Genomic DNA, 19531 nt, shown 5'->3' with positions numbered 1-19531 from the left:
TTTCGTTGTTTTCTTCAGTAAAACGTCGGTTTAGGGTTGTGGTTAATATAGGGTTTACAATATATCGTAGTTTTCACTTAGTTCTATTTATAATAAATGTTCAACTCAAGTGTGGAAAGCTTGTTAATGAGATTTCCGCCCTGTTAGCTAGATATAACGTTATTTCTAGCGGCATAGCCTTTGAGATGGAGGACGGGGGTCACAGCAGTCGCTTCCCGTTCCCGTTTAAACCCTACACGATCCAGGAGAGCTTTATGGAGGCGCTGTATGCCGCACTGGAGCAGCGCAAAGTGGGCATTTTCGAGAGCCCCACCGGCACGGTCAGTATGGGGAGGGAAAGCGCAGAACTACGCCATCTGCTGGTTGCCTGTGGGACATATCGGTAGCGAATTAAACTTCGTTTAAAGCTGCGAACATTTGTGAAACCATCATTTTGCAACCATACAGATATTATATCTACAGCTGCAATGTCATAGCGTACTGTTTTGATGAGCTATTTGTCTTGGAAATGGTTAACATATCAGTAGAACTACAATACCCATAACTTGTGTCGGCGCGTCTTTCAGATTTATAGGTGAGTGACGTAACAACGCGACAGATATTTGTAGTCTGTTATGGGGACGCGTGTGTAAACAGCTTGTTTCTGGCTTATAATGTCAAAGAATCTCTTAAAAATATGAAATGAGTGTCAAATGTAAATGAATATGGGGGTGAAACGTGGTGTACAGTCTGTAATGTGCAGCACATCCAATTCACTGTTGTTGTTTTGAACTGTGAAGGACCTTCTTGTAGACCAGGGAATCCCAAAGGATACACCATGATCTGCACATTTGACCCAACACATGATGAGATTATTAACTAGATGAGGGAAAGCCCACTGCTTAGTCTGACTTTGGGACCCCCGGTATGGTTGAATTGGATGGTGGGATTGGGATACCCGTATTTAGACATTTCATTAAGTTGTCTGTTTTGCAGGGCAAGTCTCTCAGTCTGATCTGTGGAGCTCTGACTTGGCTGAGAGACAATGAGGAGAAGAAAAAGGAGGAGGCTGCCAGACTTCTGCAGGATGGAGAAGGTGAAGGAGGAGGAGGAGGAGGAGTCCAGAAGAGTGGCCAGGAGGACGAGGACGACAAAGGGAGCAAGGGAGCTGCGGCAGAGCCGGACTGGGTGTCTGAGTTTGTGCAGAAAAGAGCAGAGAGAGAGATGGTGAATAAATTAAAGGTAATTAAATAAAAGGTAAGAGAGGAAAGCTGAGTCCAGTACAGGATGGGGTCAGGTGTCCTGTTTGTCACGCACCTGTGAGGTCCAGTGTTGATTTATTATTTTATTTTTTTTACTTTCCTAGGATGAAGAGATGAAGCGGAAGAGGAGAGAAGAAAGGCTGGAGATGATCAGACACAATGCTCAGCTGAAATATGCTATGAAAAGAAGGGTTTGTCGACTTCTTCGTGGTTTGCTTGGCGTGCGTCTGTGTGTGTTCGCGCTGTGAAAACTGTGCTTGTCCTTCTGTACGTAGACCAGTGAGGATAAGGAGACGGAGAAGTTGCTGCAGCTCAGTAAGCAGGAGCTTAGCTCGGAGGAAAAATCACATGAGGAGGAAGAGGAGGGGCTTATTGTTGCAGATTATGAAAGCGATGATGAAGCCACACCCAAACCCAGGCAGGTGTTCACATACACCTTCATCTGTGTTGTGATGTTTGTCAGCCCTGTAATGCTCATGCTTTCTGCATTCCTCCAGGATCTGTGATGATGACGATGATGATGATGATCTAGAGGAAGAGCATATCACTAAGGTGTGTTTTTGTGACATGAACTGCATGAGACCTCCAGAATAGTCCAGAATAGTGTTAGTGTAAAATTACTGTAGGGTTACTCTACAGCCTTAGTGCACATGAAAGCTTCTGTGGCTATCAGCTTGTCCAGAAATGCATAGAAGTGTATAGCTGTCCACGAGGGGGCGCTCAGAGCCTGATTTGTATTTGCAGCAGTGGAGTGGAAGGGAATTACACTCCCAAACTGTAGGGGGAGCCCAGGAGCAAAAATACCATTTTTTACATACTGCTGCTTTAAAATATTGGATGGATGCTGTGTGTGTGTGTGTGTGTGTGTGTGTGTGTGTGTGTGTGTGTCTTTACATGCAGTGTAACATGTTTGTGTGTCTTTTCAGATCTACTACTGCAGCCGCACACACTCCCAGCTGGCCCAGTTTGTGCATGAGGTGCAGAAGAGCCCATATGGGTGCACAGTCAGCTTGGTCAATCTGGGCTCTCGACAGGTGCTACCCCATGCTCACATATACACCCTGCACATGATTACTTTACTAAGTGACCGTTAGATATGCTTTTAGGCTGTTGGATCATAAAAGACTGGAGGAAAAAGGACACTGTAGGGCACTCACCATTGATCAGACCTGCTTGGTAATTGATGTGTGCTTTGATGTTGCATTATTGCTACATTATGGCCTAGTAGTTCTACATTCTGGGGAAATTGAGCATATACAGTCATGTGGGAAAAAATTGGGCGCACCCTGAAAACATCTGGATGTTTGATCTTCATGTGATCAGCACTGAGAGATGGAGGTAATCTGACTAAACTCACACACCTGAAAAAACATCTTTATTTATCCTCATTTATAAAATGGAATTAATAGAAATATAATTTTCTTATGAGAAAAAAGTTCACCCCCCCCCCCACACACACACACACACACACACACACACACATTTATTACTCCATCAAATGTGTGGAATCAGACTCAGGAGCAGAACATCAGCTGCAGATGATCAGAACATGGTTGGAGAGGATTATTCTGGAGGAGTCTGGAGTCTTATTTAACCCTCAGACGTTTAGTCTGGTCTGATCTTGATTGATGGTTGAAGTGAGGGGTGAAGAAGATCACCATCATGACCAGATCCAGAGAGCTCTCTGAGGCCTCCAGAAAGAAGGGTGGAGCTGCAGAGGAGTCTGGGAAGGGGTTTAAAAAGATCTCAGAACTGTTAGAGATCAGACGCTGTTCCACTGTCCACTAAATCAATTACAAGTGGAACAGCTGACCAGCATGACCAGATCAGACCATCCTAGCAAGTTCAGTCCAACAGCAGAACCACAAGATGAGTAAAGAAGACTCCAACAGTCCTAAAAAGTCATGATGGGATCTGGCCATGGTGATCTTCTTCACCCCTCACTTCAACCATCAATCAAGATCAGACCAGACTAAACATCTGAGGTTTAAATAAGACTCCAGACTCCTCCAGAATAATCCTCTCCAACCATGTTCTGATCATCTGCAGCTGATGTTCTGCAGCTGAGTCTAATTCTACACATTTGAAGAAGTAATAAATGTGTGTGTGTGTGTGTGTGGGGGGTTCTTATAAGAAAATTATATTTCTATTAATTTCATTATTTTATAAATGATGATTAAAGACGTTTCTTCAGGTGTGTGAGTTTAGTTAGATTACCTCCATCTCTCAGTGCTGATCACATGAAGATCAAACGTCCAGATGTTTAAATATGTTCAGAAAGAACAAAGGTGTTCATGGGGTGTCCTAATTTTTTTATTATTATCGTAAAAATTATTACTTAATTATATCATTATTCATGTGTTCTTCTCTGTGTCTTCAGAATCTGTGTGTTAATCCAGATGTGGCACGGCTGGGCAGTGTTCAGCTGATCAATGACCGCTGTATGGAGCTGCAAAAAAACAAACATGGTCAGAAATCTTAAACGGAGCATACTGTTCTCTCTCTCTCTCACACACACACACACACACACACACACACACACACTATAACTGCAACACCTACTGGTCATCATTAAAAGCAGACAGACCACACACAGCCAGAAAGACAAATTATGTGGGTGATGATCAGAAGGGTGGCTGCACAGATCCCGCAGAAAGATGGTGACCTCTGACCTCTGTCCCCAGACAAGCTGAGCAAGCCAGACTCGGAGCCAAAGCGCCGTCGCGGCGTCGCCAAGGCAACCTGCCCCTTTACAGGCTACGAGAAGATGATGGCAATGCGAGATGAGGTGCTGGTGAAAGTGCGAGATATCGAGCAGCTCCTGCAGCACGGCCGAGACACACACACCTGCCCATATTACAGCACACGGCTGGCTATTCCCGCAGCCCAGGTACACACAGGTGTATGCGCTGACACGCTCAGAATGGTTTATTGACCTTTATTGTTGTTGTTTATTACCATCAATGAAGAGGTGTAGGAGATAAACTTTATTGATTGTCTGCATGCGCTGTGTGTGTAAGCCGATCAGCCATAACATTAGTACCTAATATTAATATCTAAGGCATGGACTCCACAAGACCTCTGAACGTGTCCTGCTGTGGTCTCTGGCACCAAGACTAACGTTAGCAGCAGATCCTGTAAGTCCTGTAAGTCATGAGGTGGGTGAGACCTCCATGAGCATCAATGAGCTCCCCGCAAACATTGCTGGGACTCCAAGTGAGCCTTGCTCTCTCTGGCTGGAAGGAATGGTTAGTTACATAGTTGCTCAAAAACTGCAGGCTGACTTCAGGTGACCTGGATAAAGCCCTTGCTAGATTTTCCCCTCCCTGCATGCTGGTAGCATTGTGTTAATTAGTGGGTTGGAATTGGCAAAGGCAGACTAAGGGTGGAGGACGGGGATTAGAAACTAGTGCAGTTAGTGGTACTATTGCTAGTGCTATAGTGCTATACCCACTCTCCTAAACTCATGTTCTTGTATACGTAAATCACCAAAGGACCATTATGCCCATCTCCTAATATTCTGACCTTCTGTATTTTCTTTAAATGTGATTCTCTGTCACTGTGTCTCAGGTGGTGGTGCTGCCATATCAGTCGCTGCTGCATGCAGCCACTCGCAAAGCATCAGGAATCAAACTGAAGGACCAGATTGTCATTATTGATGAGGCTCACAACCTAACGGATACAATCACAGCCCTACACAGTGCTGAGGTCAATGGAGCACAGGTAGACATGCAAACACTAACCTTAACAGTCTTCAGTAGGAAACGGTGTTTTATGTATCACAGTATTTGTGTAATCCAAGCCACACCACATCTGCTTTTCTTTAAATCACTGATATTAGAATAAACACTAATAATAACACTCCTACAGAAAGTGGTGGTGGTTCTCCATCACCGTGTTCATCATTAGAACATCTCCAAAGTTCTCCTCTCTCACAGAGTCTAGTATTATTTATAGTTCTCCTCAGATCAACACCTGGTTTGGTGGTAAATCAGGGCTTAATGATGGTAAATCAGGTGAGCTGCTGCTGCTGCTGCTGCTGCTGATGGAGTTGAACACATCCTCCACGCTGTGCTGGCTGGACTGGGGGGCGCCCAGGAGAACCCTGGAGGAACCGAGCTCTGTTCTTCAGACTAGCTCACCGACAAGATCTCACTATTTTCTTTCTTCAGAATGAGAAGCTCTTGTTTCTCCTTTTTACTGGATTTATGTTCAGCTGGTTTATCTGTTCTGATGAGATCTGGAGCTTCTACAGTAAAACTCTCTCACTGCTGCTGAAAGACGGGATGTAGCCTTTAATCACATGACTGACTCACCAATTCATTTATATATAATATATAACATAATAAAACAGCAACATCATCACAGTACTGATACATCGTGCAGTTCTGATAAGCACAGATAAACTCCAGCACTTGGTTCATTTGGTTTGACGTCTCTTGTGCTTCAGCTCTGCAGGGCTCACTCGCAGCTCTCCCAGTACTGTGAGCGTTACAGGTAAACTAAATCCCTCTGACGTTTTAACACTTACTCACTGTTCTAGCAAAACCCACACAGATACAGATGTTTATTTGTATTTTGTATTATTTATTTTATTATTAGTTTTATATTTGTATTATTGAAAGAAACTGCACCGCACTGTTCCCATCTCTTCCAGGAGCCGCCTGAAGGCCAAGAATCTGATGTACATCAAACAGATCCTGTTTGTGCTCGAGGGGCTTGTGCGGACTCTTGGAGGTCAGCTGTGTGTGGCGTGTGTGTTTTTTGAGGGTATTAGACTAGGTGAGAGAGTGTGGGTGTGCATTTGCTGTGATGCTAATGCATGTGATTTCTGACTACAGGGAAAGTGGCCCTGAATCCTGTTACTCAGAGCACTCAGTCAGGTAATTATCTATTACCTATGTATGTTACTTTCATTATTTTTTTTTAATAGTATTTCATTTGACGTTTGACTTATTTGACGTATTTGTCTTTACTACAGGAACTGAACTGCTGACCATCAATGACTTCCTATTCAGAGCCCAGATTGACAATATAAACCTATTCAAGGTACAGCAGCCATGTACATTACTGTCACGCCAAACCTCCAAATCTAAAATTAACAACTTTTTATCTTGTTTTTAATCTTGTTTTATATGATCAGGCAGCCGCCTAAGCATTTCACTGCCAGGTGTACCATATATGACCATGTACGTGGCCAGTATAATCTTTAAAATATTGAAATATAAAAAAAATGAATCTGTTTTTGACGACAGAACCAAAACTCTGTGGTCACACCCTTTATTTTAGATATTTCTAGTAAACAAATAAATAAATAAACTTTGTTCTATGCTGAAAATCTGCAATATACATATGTATTGATCTCTTTTTCTAATTGTCTCTCTGATGAAGGTTCAGAAATACTTTGAGAAGAGCATGATCAGCAGGAAGGTGAGTGGTAGAGAGGCATTATCACACATTCTCAAACACGGTCACTGCAAACTGGACACTGTTGAGCTTTGTGTGTGTGTGTGTGTGTGTGTGTGTGTGTGTGTGTAGCTGTGTGGTTTTGTAGAGAAGTATGAAGGGAGTGGTGTAAGCACACACTCAAGCGCTGTGAACAAGGAGAATCGCCATACTGAAGGCCTTGGACGCTTCCTCCAGAGCCTCCAGACCAAACCCGCAGGTACTGTTACCCTTCCAACTCTGATATGTTGCGTGACACTCTCTCACTGAGCACCACATACACTCTTACAAATAAGGTTCTTCAAAGAGTTCTTTGATCAGTGCAATAAAGGAACCACTTTTTGTTCCATGAAACAAGTAGAGATGCATGTGAGTGCAAAGAACCTTGATGCGAGGGTTCTTTAGACCTAAAAGGCTTAAAAGGCTCTTCCCACTCACACTCGTCTCTCCTCCAAGTTCTTCATGAAGCCAGAGGTGAGTCTTCTGTGTTTCAGAGCTCAGAGAACCATTTAAAGCACCTTCATTTTTAAGAGTGTCTCTCATTTGCCGCCTGGAGATCCATCTTCCTGCTGAGACCAGCTTCGAACCCAAAGCTCTGGAACACCTAATCCACATGTGAAGAAACATACATTCATATAAAGTAGCTGTGGAGAGCTTAGGTTGGAACTAAGTAGAATTCTGGCTCTCCAGAAGTTGGGCTGATGGTCACTTGTATCCCTTCTGTTGTGCGTGTCTGTTGTAGCTCCTCCAGAACAGCAGGCAGCAGTAGACGACAGACCTTCTATGGCATCCCCCATGATGCTGGTTGAAAGCTTCCTTTTTGCTCTCACTAGCTCCAACAAAGATGGGAGAGTGGTGATGGACAAACAAGGTGATCTGCACACATGTACACGTGAATTCACACTTACACATTGAGGGAAATTCTATAATTCTCTCTCTCTCTCTCTCAGCTTGTCTGGCTCAGGGCAGTCTGAAGTTCCTCATGCTGAATGCTGCAGTTCACTTTGCGAAGGTTGTCCAAGAATGCAGGGCTGTCATTATCGCCGGGGGAACGATGCAACCTGTGAGTATACCCAACCGCCTGGGTATGGACGTTGGGTGCATGGAGAACGCACTATTAGGGTAAATACGGTAATTTCACAAGTGTAACTGCTACAGTAAAAAAAAAAACATTAGAATTAATAAATACAGTAAAAACTAATCAAAAAAGTACTTTTAGGTTAGGTTAGAAGTACGCAGGTTTGATTCAAGATCTTTTCTCAGTGCACACACTAGAGATGGGCAATATGACGATATTTTAATATATATTGATTTTCTAAGCATATGGAGGAGTAATAAAACCTGCAGCTGATCAGTAGATGTTTATTAAGCACTAACAGTGTAATTAGACTGAAGGGTTAATTAGATGAAGAGCAGCAGATGTTGAGTAGAAATCACTGTATTCAGTACAGAAGAGAATCTGAATTTTTTTTATAAGAATCTGTCGCTACTGATGTTTTTAGTCTGTGAGTGTGTATTATGTATTGTGATTAATATTGTATATCACAAAAAAGGTCTTTAAATATCGTGATCCAGCATTTTACCATATCGCCCAGCCCTCAACCACTGTATAGATTTGCCCTGACTAACCAAATTCTAGGTAAAACTGCAGTGATACTGGGCTTCCTCAAGACAGAAATACTTTAAATCTTATATCTTCAATTTAATATTGACTTTTACTACACCCTAAGGATTGCTAACCAGCAACTACATGCAAAGCAATGCAACTGTCTGAGTTTTTCCAGGTTTTACCAAGGAAGAAAAAAGCCTGGAACCACCGTTTAGTTTAAGAAAGTACAATAAAAAAACTCAACATAAAAAACTCAACATTTTATATGCATATTATTCATATGTACTCTAATAATAGTGCTGGCTTAAACAAACAAAGTCTCACCTCCCACTGAAAGCTGTTTAATATATATTTTTATGTGCCTACACTCTCAGAAAAATCGCACTGCTGTGGGGTGGCACCGTCAAGGGTACGACTTCAGTACCTTTAGTTGGGGGACATGATTATATCATATTCATTTTATTATACATTCTTTTTTTATTGTTGCATTTCCTCCAGGATTTGTATTATATTAGTTATGAAAAATAAAATGGGATTCTTTAAGCTGAGAAAGAGAATGTTGTTAACTGTTTTAAGGTACTTAGTTAGATCATAAGAACCTTGTTAAATCTTTAATTGTTTAGATAGATTAAATAGATTGCTTGTAATTTAGGAAGCTAAAATCTGTACCTGTACAATTCCTTCATTTCTGACAGTGTAAACTTTGGAAACCGTGGTGTATAGCAATACAGATTCATAGGAAAAACACAGTAACTTCTAATTTTATTTTTTTAAGTAATTGTTTTTGTTTATTTGTCATATATATACTCATATATGGTACGTTTAGCACTTTAGACTTTTTTAAGCAGCTGCCAGATCACCTAAACAAGATACAAGGAACATATAGGTAAACCAAAAAATAAAAATCTAAAATAGAAATATAAGAGAAAAAAAAAGTACAGAAAAAAAGAAATCTAAAAAGGGAAGTGTAAGAATTCAGTATTCTCGCTGTCACGCAAAAACCTCATCTCTGCAAAATAGCAGCTTCAGAGGACGAATGGAAAAAACTTTATTCTGAGACATGTTGGATCATTTCTTTTGGTCCTTTAATAATGAAATTCTGATACAATGTAAAAAAAGAACAAGAACAAACCGATACAAGGCTTTTGCATGACTATATATATAAAATATATATTTATAATGTCATGCTATATATATATATATATATATATATATATATATATATATATATATATATATAAATATAAATATATACTGCGCAGTAGAGGGCGGACATCCTGGTATGGAATGGAGTTTTTTTGTTGTTCCCGTTAATTTAAATAATATTTTAGGTCGAGGTAGTTGAATATATTTTTCTTGTATATATTATTTATATATACATATAAATGTTTGAGTAAATACATATTGAAAGACCTGCATATTACATCTTTCTGATCTCCATATATTCCATATATTTTATGTATATAAGTACATAATTAAGAGATTAGAAATAGTGGTTGAGATTATGGGGATTATGGTACACTTAAAGTGTAACAATGCAGACTGGTAGAAAATGTATTACTTGAACACTATTTGTAATAATTATTTTTGTTTAAATGATAGACAGTAATTCTTTATGTTGCAGGTGGCCGATTTTAAGGAGCAACTTCTGCTGTCAGCAGGGGTCTCAGAGGAACGCATTGCAGAGTTCTCGTGTGGTGAGAGTGGTGTGGGTGTGGGTTTGCTGCCTGCAGTGTGTCTGCAGAACTGTTCATGTTTGTGAAATTCTGTGTTTTAGGTCATGTCATACCTCCAGAGAATATTCTACCCATCGTCCTCTGCGCTGGGCCCTCAGGACAAGGACTTGAATTCACGTTCCAGACCAGAGACACACCACAGATGGTAAAGCGCACACAGATACGAGCTGAAAACACAGACCCGAAATCAGGATTTCTCATGTATTTACATTACATGTATAATCTTGCTTAGTCTGTAATCTGTAATATTTCATTTTAAAACCATGCTCAGTGTTGACAGACTGTTGTCTGTGTGCATCTGTCAGATGGAAGAGACGGGACGTGTTCTGTCCAACCTGTGTAACGTGGTACCAGGGGGCGTGGTCTGTTTCTTCCCCTCCTATGAATATGAGAGGAGAATTCTGGCTCACTGGGAGAGCACTGGTGTTCTCCAACGTCTCGCAGCCAAAAAGAAGGCAAGTACTGAAAACACAGAGACGAAGGGGTGGGCAATTCTGGTCCTGGAGGGCCGAATTCATTAAAATAAAATATTTAATTCCGGCTGAGACGGTCGTGCCAATCTGGAATCAAATATTTTATTTCAATGAATAATCTGGAGACCCCAAGTTTAATCTCCACAGTCATCCATAGGTGGGAGTACAAAAGAGCTCAACTGGCCTTGTGCTCACTCGTTACGATGCTAGCCAGTGTACCTGAACTGGCATTTGGTGTTCTCCTCCAGTCGCATTCAGCTGTGCAGTGATGTTGCCTTAGCGGCGGCGGTGGTTGGCTGGCCTTACATGCTAGCTTTCCTCCCTCTAGAGCTGGAAGCGTAGTGTGGTGGAGGAGACCTAGCTAGAGGGATGAATTGTAGAATCACTACATTGAGGGAAACAAATACTCTGTCCATTTTTTTTTTTTAGGTTTTCCAGGAGCCAAAGAAAGCCAGTCAGGTGGAGCAGGTGCTGACTGAGTACTCAAAGTGTATCCAGGTGAGTTTTCAATACAATTATATATAATATAATATAAAACAGGAGACTTTAACATCTACAATAGTGATTGTTGACACTATTTTTTTTTCGGTAGCGCTGTAGCAGTACTGGAGGAGGGCAGTCGGGGGCGCTGTTGTTTTCTGTGGTGGGAGGAAAGATGAGTGAAGGGATTAACTTTTCTGATGACTTGGGCAGGTGAGGTTTGGATGTGTTTTGTATTCTCTATCAGATACAATGCATTAGCAGTGTGACTGGTGACAGTCTAAATACAGTGGGGTTTTAGTTTTAGCCGTGTTAGCCTAGCATCTCCCACAGTAAACTAGATAAGCAGCAGATACCAAACAGATCATGGTTGCTTGACTGAATCAATAATGTTGATTACTTTTTGCCAAACCTTTCCTTAAAGTATTGTGTGTGTGTGTGTGTGTGTGTGTGTGTGTGTGTGTTCAGGTGTATTGTGATGGTTGGAATGCCTTACCCCAACATTAAGTCCCCAGAGCTTCAGGAGAAGATGGCGTACTTGGATAAGAACATGGTTGGTGAAGCAAATCGAATCACATGAAATACACATTCATACCAATGTTGCGTTCTTGCTGGTAAGCTGACAACCTCCATGTCTGAGGGGGGAAAAGGATACGCATCATAAAAGAGCCTGAGAACCACTGCCTTTCCTAAGAACCTTTAAGAAACCCTTTTTCCCATCATATCAATGTTTTTTTCATACCATAAAAACATTAAGTTAAGTGTTTAGTAAATTGTATTACAACAGATAAAGAAGTATAAATTTATAGAGATAGAGACAAAATTATTGGGACACCTGCTCATTCATTGTTTCTTCTAAAATCAGGGGTATTACAGAGATTGTTTTAGATTATTATTTTTTAAGCGGTGTTGTTAGGATGTTGGATAAACACCACCCCACCTCATCATCCCCAACTCCCCAACTCTTCCCAAAAGTTCTGGATGGAGCTCCATCACCATCATTTCAGAGAACACAGTTCTTCCACTGCTCCACAGCTCCTCAATGCTGGGGGGCTTTCTTTATAGCCCTCTATAGCCCACGCCTGGCATTAGGCAGCATGGAGCCAGTAGGGTCATGATGTTGATCTGCTCCAGAGAGTCCTATTCTATTGGCAGTACTTCTTCTCTACAGGGACTAGACAAGCTGTGTGTGTGCATTTGCACATCTGTGTCAGCAATGGGGCACTTTAAAGTAGCTGAATGCATTCATATATGTATTTCCACCCTCACACATACATTTTGCCCTGGTCCTACAACTAACTAGGCCTACAGGTAAACCCCCAGCCATGATACCTATCTAACTAAGACGGATGCTTGTGTGTCCTCCGTGTCGCTCAACCAGCTCTCTCTCTCTCTCTCTCTCTCTCTCTCTCTCTCTCCCCAGCCTCACATGGATGGCAGAAGTCCTGGAAAAGCCTTAATTGAAAATCTATGCATGAAGGCTGTAAATCAGTCGATAGGTAGGGGACGTCTTGCGTGGCTGGCTTGGTGATATTCATGCTTACGGAGACTGAAGCAGTGCAGTCGCTGCTCTTGGCTGCTCTTCAGTTTCTGGAGGCAGCAGATTTATGGATGTGCGGTTCCTGGGGTGCAGCAGAGGGACGGAACAGCCCTGATGTTTATCTTTTTCTTCTCCACTTTCCTCTGGAGTCTAATCACTTCCTGTCCGCTGCAGGCCGGGCGATCCGTCACCGGGGTGATTACGCCTGCATTGTGCTTTGTGATCGGCGCTACTCGCGCTCTGGTACGCTGCAGAAGCTTCCGGAGTGGATCAGAGCCAGCACTCGCACTCACAGCAGCTTCGGCCCAGCCTTCGCCAGCATCAGGAGGGTAAGACACTGTTGGGTTACAGCAAGGTTTTATTTTATTTTTGGTTTTGGTCAAAATACATATATACACTATATGTCCAAATGTTTGTGGACACCCCTTCTAATGAATGCATTAAGCTACTTTAACTTCCACATACTTCTGAGGGAGATGTGCAAATGCACGCACAAACTCACAGACACACAGACACATGCCTAGTCCCTAAAGAGAAGTACTGCCAATAGAATAGGACTCTCTGGAGCAGATAAACATCATGATCCTATTGGCATCATGCTGCCTCATACCAGGCATGAGCTAGAGAAGGGTATAAAGCCCCCCAGCATTGAGGAGCTGTGGAGCAGTGAAAGAACTGTTCTCTGGAATACCTTTGGGATGAGGTGGGGTGGTGATCATTGTCATCGATCATCATCCCAACCTCACTAACACTAATTGCATTGTCACTAATTGCAATCAAATCCTCACAGCAGTGTTCCTCCTCCAAAATCTAGTAGAAAGTCTTCTTCTCTGGACAGTAGAGACAGTTACTCCAACAAAATCAGGATCAGCTCTTTTTAATAGCCTTGATTTCCGAAGAAACGTGAATTAATCAGCGGGTGTCTAAATACTTTTAGTCCAAATATAGAGTGCAGATAGGGCTGGGCGATATGGCAAAAATACTATATCACAATAATTAAAGCCTTTTTTTCATAATAGACGATATTTATTACGATACATCACCTGTAATCACTGACTACAAACATCAGTAGCTGCAGATTCTTATAAACTACTACTTAGATTCTCTCCTGTACTGAATACAGTGATTTCTACTCAACATCTGCTGCTCTTCATCTAATGAACCCTTCAGTCTAATCACACTGTTAGTAGTAAAACCTGCAGATGATCAGTGTTTATTAAGCACTAACAGTCTCCTCCATATGCTTAGAAAATCATACTGTCATCACAATATAAAATATCCTCATATTGCCCAGCTCTAAGTGCAGAGATGAACATTTTGGAGATGCATGGTTTTTGTCAGGACAGTGGTGATCCGAGGCATGTCTGAGTGTGTGTGCGCAAGGCCATGTGACCATGAAAGAACATCTATAAAGTGAAGTGTATAACCGTATGTATATCTGCAGGAGTAGAGGAGTCTTTGACTGTGTTTGTGTGTGAGAGAGAAAGAGAGAGCAAAGATGGAGTTTATGTGTATCAAAGCTTTTCTGTCAGTAGGTTTCTCACCAAGCATGGCTGTGTGTGTGTGTGTGTGTGTGTGTGTGTGTACAATATGAGCCGTGTCTCTGAATATCTGTCTGATTTTGCAGTTTTTCCTGGAGAAGCGGCAAACGCAGCAGCTTTGAGCAGAACACCAGAAGACGTCTCTCATCCGAGCGGGAGCTTTTCATGAGCATGTCTGGCTGTGTGTAACAAAGTGCATGTAGTTGTGTGACTGTTTAAAAGCCATGTAAATAATTGAGGCATGCTCCAGCAGTTTTCCCTCTCCTCCTTTAAGTGCCTCAGCCTCTGTGTTTCAGCAGCTGTGCTTCTGTACTGGAGTTCTGGCCTCTTTTCTTTCAAACATTCAACCAGACAACACGTTACAGCTTATTTTAGTTCTCTATAAAGAATTAATTTTAAAGTACAGCATCCAGCCACTTCATTAAAACCACCTCCTTGACCATTATAGGAGAACTTCTATAATTCCAGACTGTATCCATCGGTTTCTCTGCAGACCCTGTTTGTTTTTCACCACCACCGAGCAGACTGTAGTATTTGGGTGGTGGGTCATTCACAGCCCTGCAGTGACACGGATGCTGGTACGAGTGGATCAGTGGATCAGACCCAGCAGAGCTACTGGGCCTAGAATAGTCCACCAGCCAGTATCCAGCCAGCAGTGTCCAGTGAGCTCCACTGATGAAGGACTAGAGGATGAGCAACCCAAGCTGCAGTGTGCAGCAGCAGATACAGAACTTCTGTCTCTGACTTGGGTGGACCAGCTAGGTAGGAGTGTTGTCTAATAATAGAGTGGACAGTGAGTGGACAGACAGACACAGTGTTTAAGCACTCCAGCAGCACTGCTGGGTCTGATCCACTCTTACCACCACCTGCTGCACAACACACTCTACTAACACACTCACCACCACCACCCTGTCAGTCAGTGTCACTGCAGTGCTGAGAATGACTGACCCACCACCCAGATACTACAGTCTGCTCTGTGATGGTCAGTCCTGTGGGGTCCTGATCATTGAAGAATAAGCACATAGCTAGAACTACACAGTGCTCCTATAATGGACAAGGATGTGGTTGTAATGAAGTGGCCGGTCAGTGTATGATGCAGTACATTTGATCCATGTTCCAACTACGCTGTTAACAGATGCTTTCTATAATAAACGGAGGCTTGTGTAACAGATTAGCATTTATTTGTCTCTCTCCGAGCAGCTGCAGTACACGAAGTGTTAGTGCTTTAGACACGCAGAACAAGGCCCTCATTTATGCCTGCTCGCACACAGAAATGCCTGAATGATGGCAGTGTGGCAGTTTTCCAACACACAGAGCTACTTATCAAAATATGGCTGACAAAAACAATCCATTCAGATACCCAATGGGTGAAAAAAGCAATTACCCAAACGCCACGTTCAAGTGCTCCTCAGCTTGGAAGCCTGGAGTTCCTACTTGCTGAGATTTTATGACGGAAATATTGTCTTATTCTGCTTTAGATCATCATGGCCCAGAATAATCCTCTTTAACTGTAAATGCAAGATATTTTTATTAAATCTAATTTTGGATCATTTCGGTTGCTTCATTCATCATGAAATGGTCACCCAATGTAAAGCGCAGCTGTTGCTGACGGCTAATCATGTCGGAAAATGTTGCTTTTGTTTTTCTTGGACAGAAATCATATGTAAATCAGTTGTTCTTTCTCCTTTCTGATTGGCAGGCTGCTGTAGAAAAGATGGGGGGGGGGGGGTGTTGGCACTATACAGGAAATTCAGAGCTTAGAATGAGCTGAGCAAGGAAGTGAGCGAGGGACCTTTTTAGCCTCATCCATATGTCAGGAGTTTTCACCTGTCAATATTCCATCCTATTAAGCTTCCTCGTCTGAAGCTGATGAACTGATAAATCCCAGCTGAAGTTTGCTGGTTATGCGAGATGTGCAGTTTCTCTAAATTAGGCTCCTGGCTTCTCTCAGGCTAAGGCTCCGTATAGACAGCTCCCTATTCTCAAATCTGAGAGCCAGATTCAGAAAAAAAGTGTCTTGCATTTTTTTTTCTTAACTTTTTTTCTTCAGATAAATTCTTATTCTTAACAAAATACTTCTTTCATTTTTTTCTACTTAAAAATGTTTTTAAACATTTCCTTATGCTACAGCAGTCTCACAGCTGCCTTAGACTGCAAGAGGTCAGAAGGTCAGTCTCTAAAACGGTCAGTTTAAATAGCTGAATTACAGAATTAATGTCTAATTTTACAGGAATAATGAGGAGCATGGGCCTCATTCACTAATCTGCCTACAAAGTTTCTTAAATTAGTTCTTAAGAGAAGTACTAACTGAAAGTCTAGGTCAGATTCATGGTGGTTTTAAAAGAGCTGGGGCCAGCTTCACAAAATTGTCTCAAAAGAAAGTCTTCATGCCTTTTCCTGATGTTTCTTCTTAACTTTTCCCTGATGCTTTTAAGAACATCTGATATTCTCCAAACACTGTGCTCTTAAATATTTACTTAACCTCACTGCAGCCTCACACAAGTTCAGAAGGTCGGCCTCTAAACTGATCAGCTTAATTACAGCTGAATTACAGAATTACTGTCTAATTTAACTGGATCAAATCAGGAAAATTCACTTCTTGATTCTGTTTTTCCTCATCTGCACTGGTTTAAGATTAAGATAATTACGTCTTAATCCTCCTTGTTTACGATAAGCTGTGAAGTACAGCGTAAAATGTTATAAATGGCCTAAATAAGATCTTAAGAAGAGAATATCTGAGAACTTCCCAAATAGAAAAACGCTGATGAATATCAGAATCTTGATGAAAAAGTGGGTTTTAAGAAGAAATTTCTTCTCTAGAAGAATTGGTGAATAAAAGGCCCCTCGTCTTTAAAGTGCTCAAAGTCTGTTTCTACATAAGGAAAGCGAGGTCTTGCTGAGGTCACCCCACAGGAGGATTTTTCCTATTTCCCCCCCACAGTCACTTCTAGATCTTCTAGATCTTGTTTATTGGGGTTTTTAACCACTTAGTTTGATCCTGTTTTTCCTCTTTTTGCAGATTTTACTGAATAATGGTGAATAAACAGGTGTTGTGTATGATGAGCTGTAAACTGCATAATAAAAGACTGTTATAGAGGGCCTACAGAAGAAACCACAGTAAGAGAATATTTAAGACTTAATAATTAATAATATCTATTTTTTAGATTTATATTTAAGACACTTTTATAGTTTTGTTTTCTTAAAATTGTTCTTTAGGCTTTTCTTTAGAAAGCTTTTATGAACTGGGTCACAGATCTTATGAAACATTTACTTTTATAAAAAAAAAAAAAAAAAAAAAGGCAATTCATCACTGGTTGATAGAAAACTAACAATCTGACCAGGTTAAAAGAGTGGAGAATAGAATAGAGCACCTCCCTCTGATCTGGTTTTTACAGCCTGCTGTGTTTATGCAGCCTCATCTTCCCCTGTATCTGGGTTTCTCTGCCTCTCTGCCTCACACTGCAGGCAGTACAGTGCCTCATGAAGAGATGTGGTTCCTTCACACACCAAAACTGGAGCCAGGTTCTTCCCTGAAGTGCTTAAAACTTCATACCTCACCCCCTGCTTTCAGTTCATTTTAAAAACTACATTCATAAATGTTCATTTCTGCTCATCTGATCTGCCCCCAGCACAGAGCGGAGAAGACGCTGGGTTTTGGCTACGCCTCCCAGTCGTCATCGTCTTCTGCGGTCGGCTGGTGTGGTGCAGGCAGGGGCGGGATCACGTCAGACATCCTAGCAAATGCACTACCGGAACTAGGTGGTGCTTCTGTGGGGTCTCCGCCCCCTGGGACTTTACCTGAAATGCCTGCCAATCACAGAAACACACAGTTAACAACATTGCGAAGAACCACTTTTCTGAGAATTCTCCCAGAATTCACAAATCACAAGCTGGAAACTCACCTTTCCGGCGCATGGCCAGTTTATTGAAGAGATCAGACATAAAATCTCCACCGCTGGCTGTTGCTCCAACTGCAGGGGGGGGGGGGGGGGTTAACAGAACAGCTTAGCTTTTATTGAGAGGCCAGTTTATGACACACAGTCAGTCAGTCAGTCTAAAATTTTAAATCTCATACTGATATAATAATATATATTATAAGGCCCCTAATCCCACTATTCTAAACCCTGTCTCTTATCAGTGAGAGGGTTTCTACTGTAGAAGCTCCAGATCTCATCAGAACAGATAAAGCAGGTGAACATAAATCCAGTAAAAAGGAGAAACAAGAGCTTCTCATTCTGAAGAAAGAAAGTAGTGAGATCTTGTCGGTGAGCTAGTCTGAAGAACAGAGCTCGGTTCCTCCAGGGTTCTCCTGGACGCTCCCCAGTCCAGCCAGCACAGCGTGGAGGATGTGTTCACCTCCATCATCATCATCATCAGCAGCTCACCTGATTTACCATCATTAAGCCCTGATTTACCACCAAACCAGGTGTTGATCTGAGGAGAACTCTAAATAACACTAGACTCCATGAGGAGAACTTTGGAGATGTTCTAATGATGAACATAGTGATGGAGAACCACCACCACTTTCTGTAGGAGTGTTATTATTAGTGTTTATTCTAATATCAGTGTTTTACTTAGCAGATAAACAGTTTGTAAGGTGCCTAAAACTTACTTACATACACAGCACTGTAAGTAAATGGGGAAAATGATTGCTTTACTATTGATTAGCGAATTATCTGAAATGGCTGAAATATCCGTCAGTACAACGGAGGCAAATGTCAAACATCTTAAGAGAAGGGCTTAATAGGGCAGTTTGAATGAAAGTGGACTTTTTCCACCTGACCTTTCTAAATGCCACTGTTCAGCAGTGTTGGTAAGATTATAACCCTGTTCCAAATAAGCTGTTTCAATTTAATCTGTTTTTATGCTTCAACCCCAAACCTGCACATTATTTATCCTTAGGTAATCATCAAAACTGGAAAACAAAGTTTTTCAGATTAGAAAAAGGAGCCAATTCTGGTTGGTGGTCAATGTGGCGATGAGCAACTGTGAGCTCAGTCTGTGCAGACTGTCGTTCTGACCTTGCTCTTGCTCCTTCTGCTTCTTCTTCTCCATCTTGCGTTCTTTAACGTTCCGCAGTTTGGCTTTGCCGATGCCACCAGCGTTACGAATGGACTCAAGCAAGCTCGCCCGCCCATCCGACGGCTGCAACACTTCTGTAGGAGCACCTTTCACTGCACCTGACATATGCACAGCCACAAACATGCACAGAGCAGGTTAGCATCGAGTTCACTTGGGTTTTTAAAAAAATTAAAAAAACATATACATATACACATACATATATATACATATACACATATACACATACACATACACATATACACATACACATACACATACACATATATATATATATATATATATATATATATATATATAAACAGACATCAAAGAAAGACTTTTGATGCTCAAGCACATTTCTGTAGCACTAATTAGTCATTAGTGTGTCATACCTGTGGGCTGGGA

General features: G+C 41.7%; 2 protein-coding genes and 1 long non-coding RNA gene across 3 annotated transcripts; 1 reads left to right on the top strand and 2 right to left on the bottom strand.

Moving 5' to 3' along the window:
* Positions 1-239: 239 nt before the first annotated feature.
* ddx11 (DEAD/H (Asp-Glu-Ala-Asp/His) box helicase 11) lies at positions 240-15304 on the top strand. Its single transcript, XM_072695199.1, has 26 exons — positions 240-320; positions 976-1221; positions 1346-1432; positions 1517-1659; positions 1739-1793; positions 2168-2275; positions 3622-3709; positions 3926-4131; positions 4812-4964; positions 5692-5738; positions 5899-5978; positions 6083-6124; positions 6223-6290; positions 6633-6671; positions 6780-6906; positions 7429-7557; positions 7637-7749; positions 9920-9992; positions 10073-10176; positions 10337-10486; positions 10934-11002; positions 11097-11197; positions 11453-11537; positions 12408-12483; positions 12699-12853; positions 14152-15304. Exons 1-26 carry the CDS (start codon positions 255-257, stop codon positions 14185-14187), a joined length of 2646 nt encoding a protein of 881 aa, XP_072551300.1. The 5' UTR covers positions 240-254; the 3' UTR covers positions 14188-15304.
* Positions 10953-12832, bottom strand: LOC140575065 (uncharacterized). The gene is made up of 3 exons (XR_011980784.1): positions 12529-12832; positions 11481-11619; positions 10953-11142 (listed from the first exon to the last, which is right to left on the bottom strand). It is a non-coding gene; the product is annotated as an uncharacterized lncRNA (long non-coding RNA).
* wash1 (WAS protein family homolog 1) lies at positions 15225-19252 on the bottom strand. Its single transcript, XM_072695810.1, has 3 exons — positions 19087-19252; positions 17968-18036; positions 15225-17872 (listed from the first exon to the last, which is right to left on the bottom strand). The coding sequence occupies exons 1-3, from the start codon at positions 19250-19252 to the stop codon at positions 17724-17726; spliced, it is 384 nt and encodes a 127-aa protein (XP_072551911.1). The 3' UTR covers positions 15225-17723.
* Positions 19253-19531: the final 279 nt, after the last annotated feature.

Source organism: Salminus brasiliensis, chromosome 13 (assembly GCF_030463535.1).
Source record: "Salminus brasiliensis chromosome 13, fSalBra1.hap2, whole genome shotgun sequence".
Taxonomy (NCBI): domain Eukaryota; kingdom Metazoa; phylum Chordata; class Actinopteri; order Characiformes; family Bryconidae; genus Salminus; species Salminus brasiliensis.
This window is presented reverse-complemented; position numbering and strand designations above follow the sequence as displayed.

Excerpts from the sequence above, each read along its gene's own strand:
- wash1 (XM_072695810.1), bottom strand. The coding sequence starts at position 19,252 with ATGTCAGGTGCAGTGAAAGGTGCTCCTACAGAAGTGTTGCAGCCGTCG. Across the intron at positions 18,037-19,086 it reads GCAGAAGGAGCAAGAGCAAG|TTGGAGCAACAGCCAGCGGT; the intron begins GTCAGAACGACA and ends CCCCCCCTGCAG. Across the intron at positions 17,873-17,967 it reads ACTGGCCATGCGCCGGAAAG|GCATTTCAGGTAAAGTCCCA; the intron begins GTGAGTTTCCAG and ends TGTGATTGGCAG.
- ddx11 (XM_072695199.1), top strand. The coding sequence starts at position 255 with ATGGAGGCGCTGTATGCCGCACTGGAGCAGCGCAAAGTGGGCATTTTC. Across the intron at positions 3,710-3,925 it reads GCTGCAAAAAAACAAACATG|ACAAGCTGAGCAAGCCAGAC; the intron begins GTCAGAAATCTT and ends CTCTGTCCCCAG. Across the intron at positions 7,750-9,919 it reads CCGGGGGAACGATGCAACCT|GTGGCCGATTTTAAGGAGCA; the intron begins GTGAGTATACCC and ends TTTATGTTGCAG.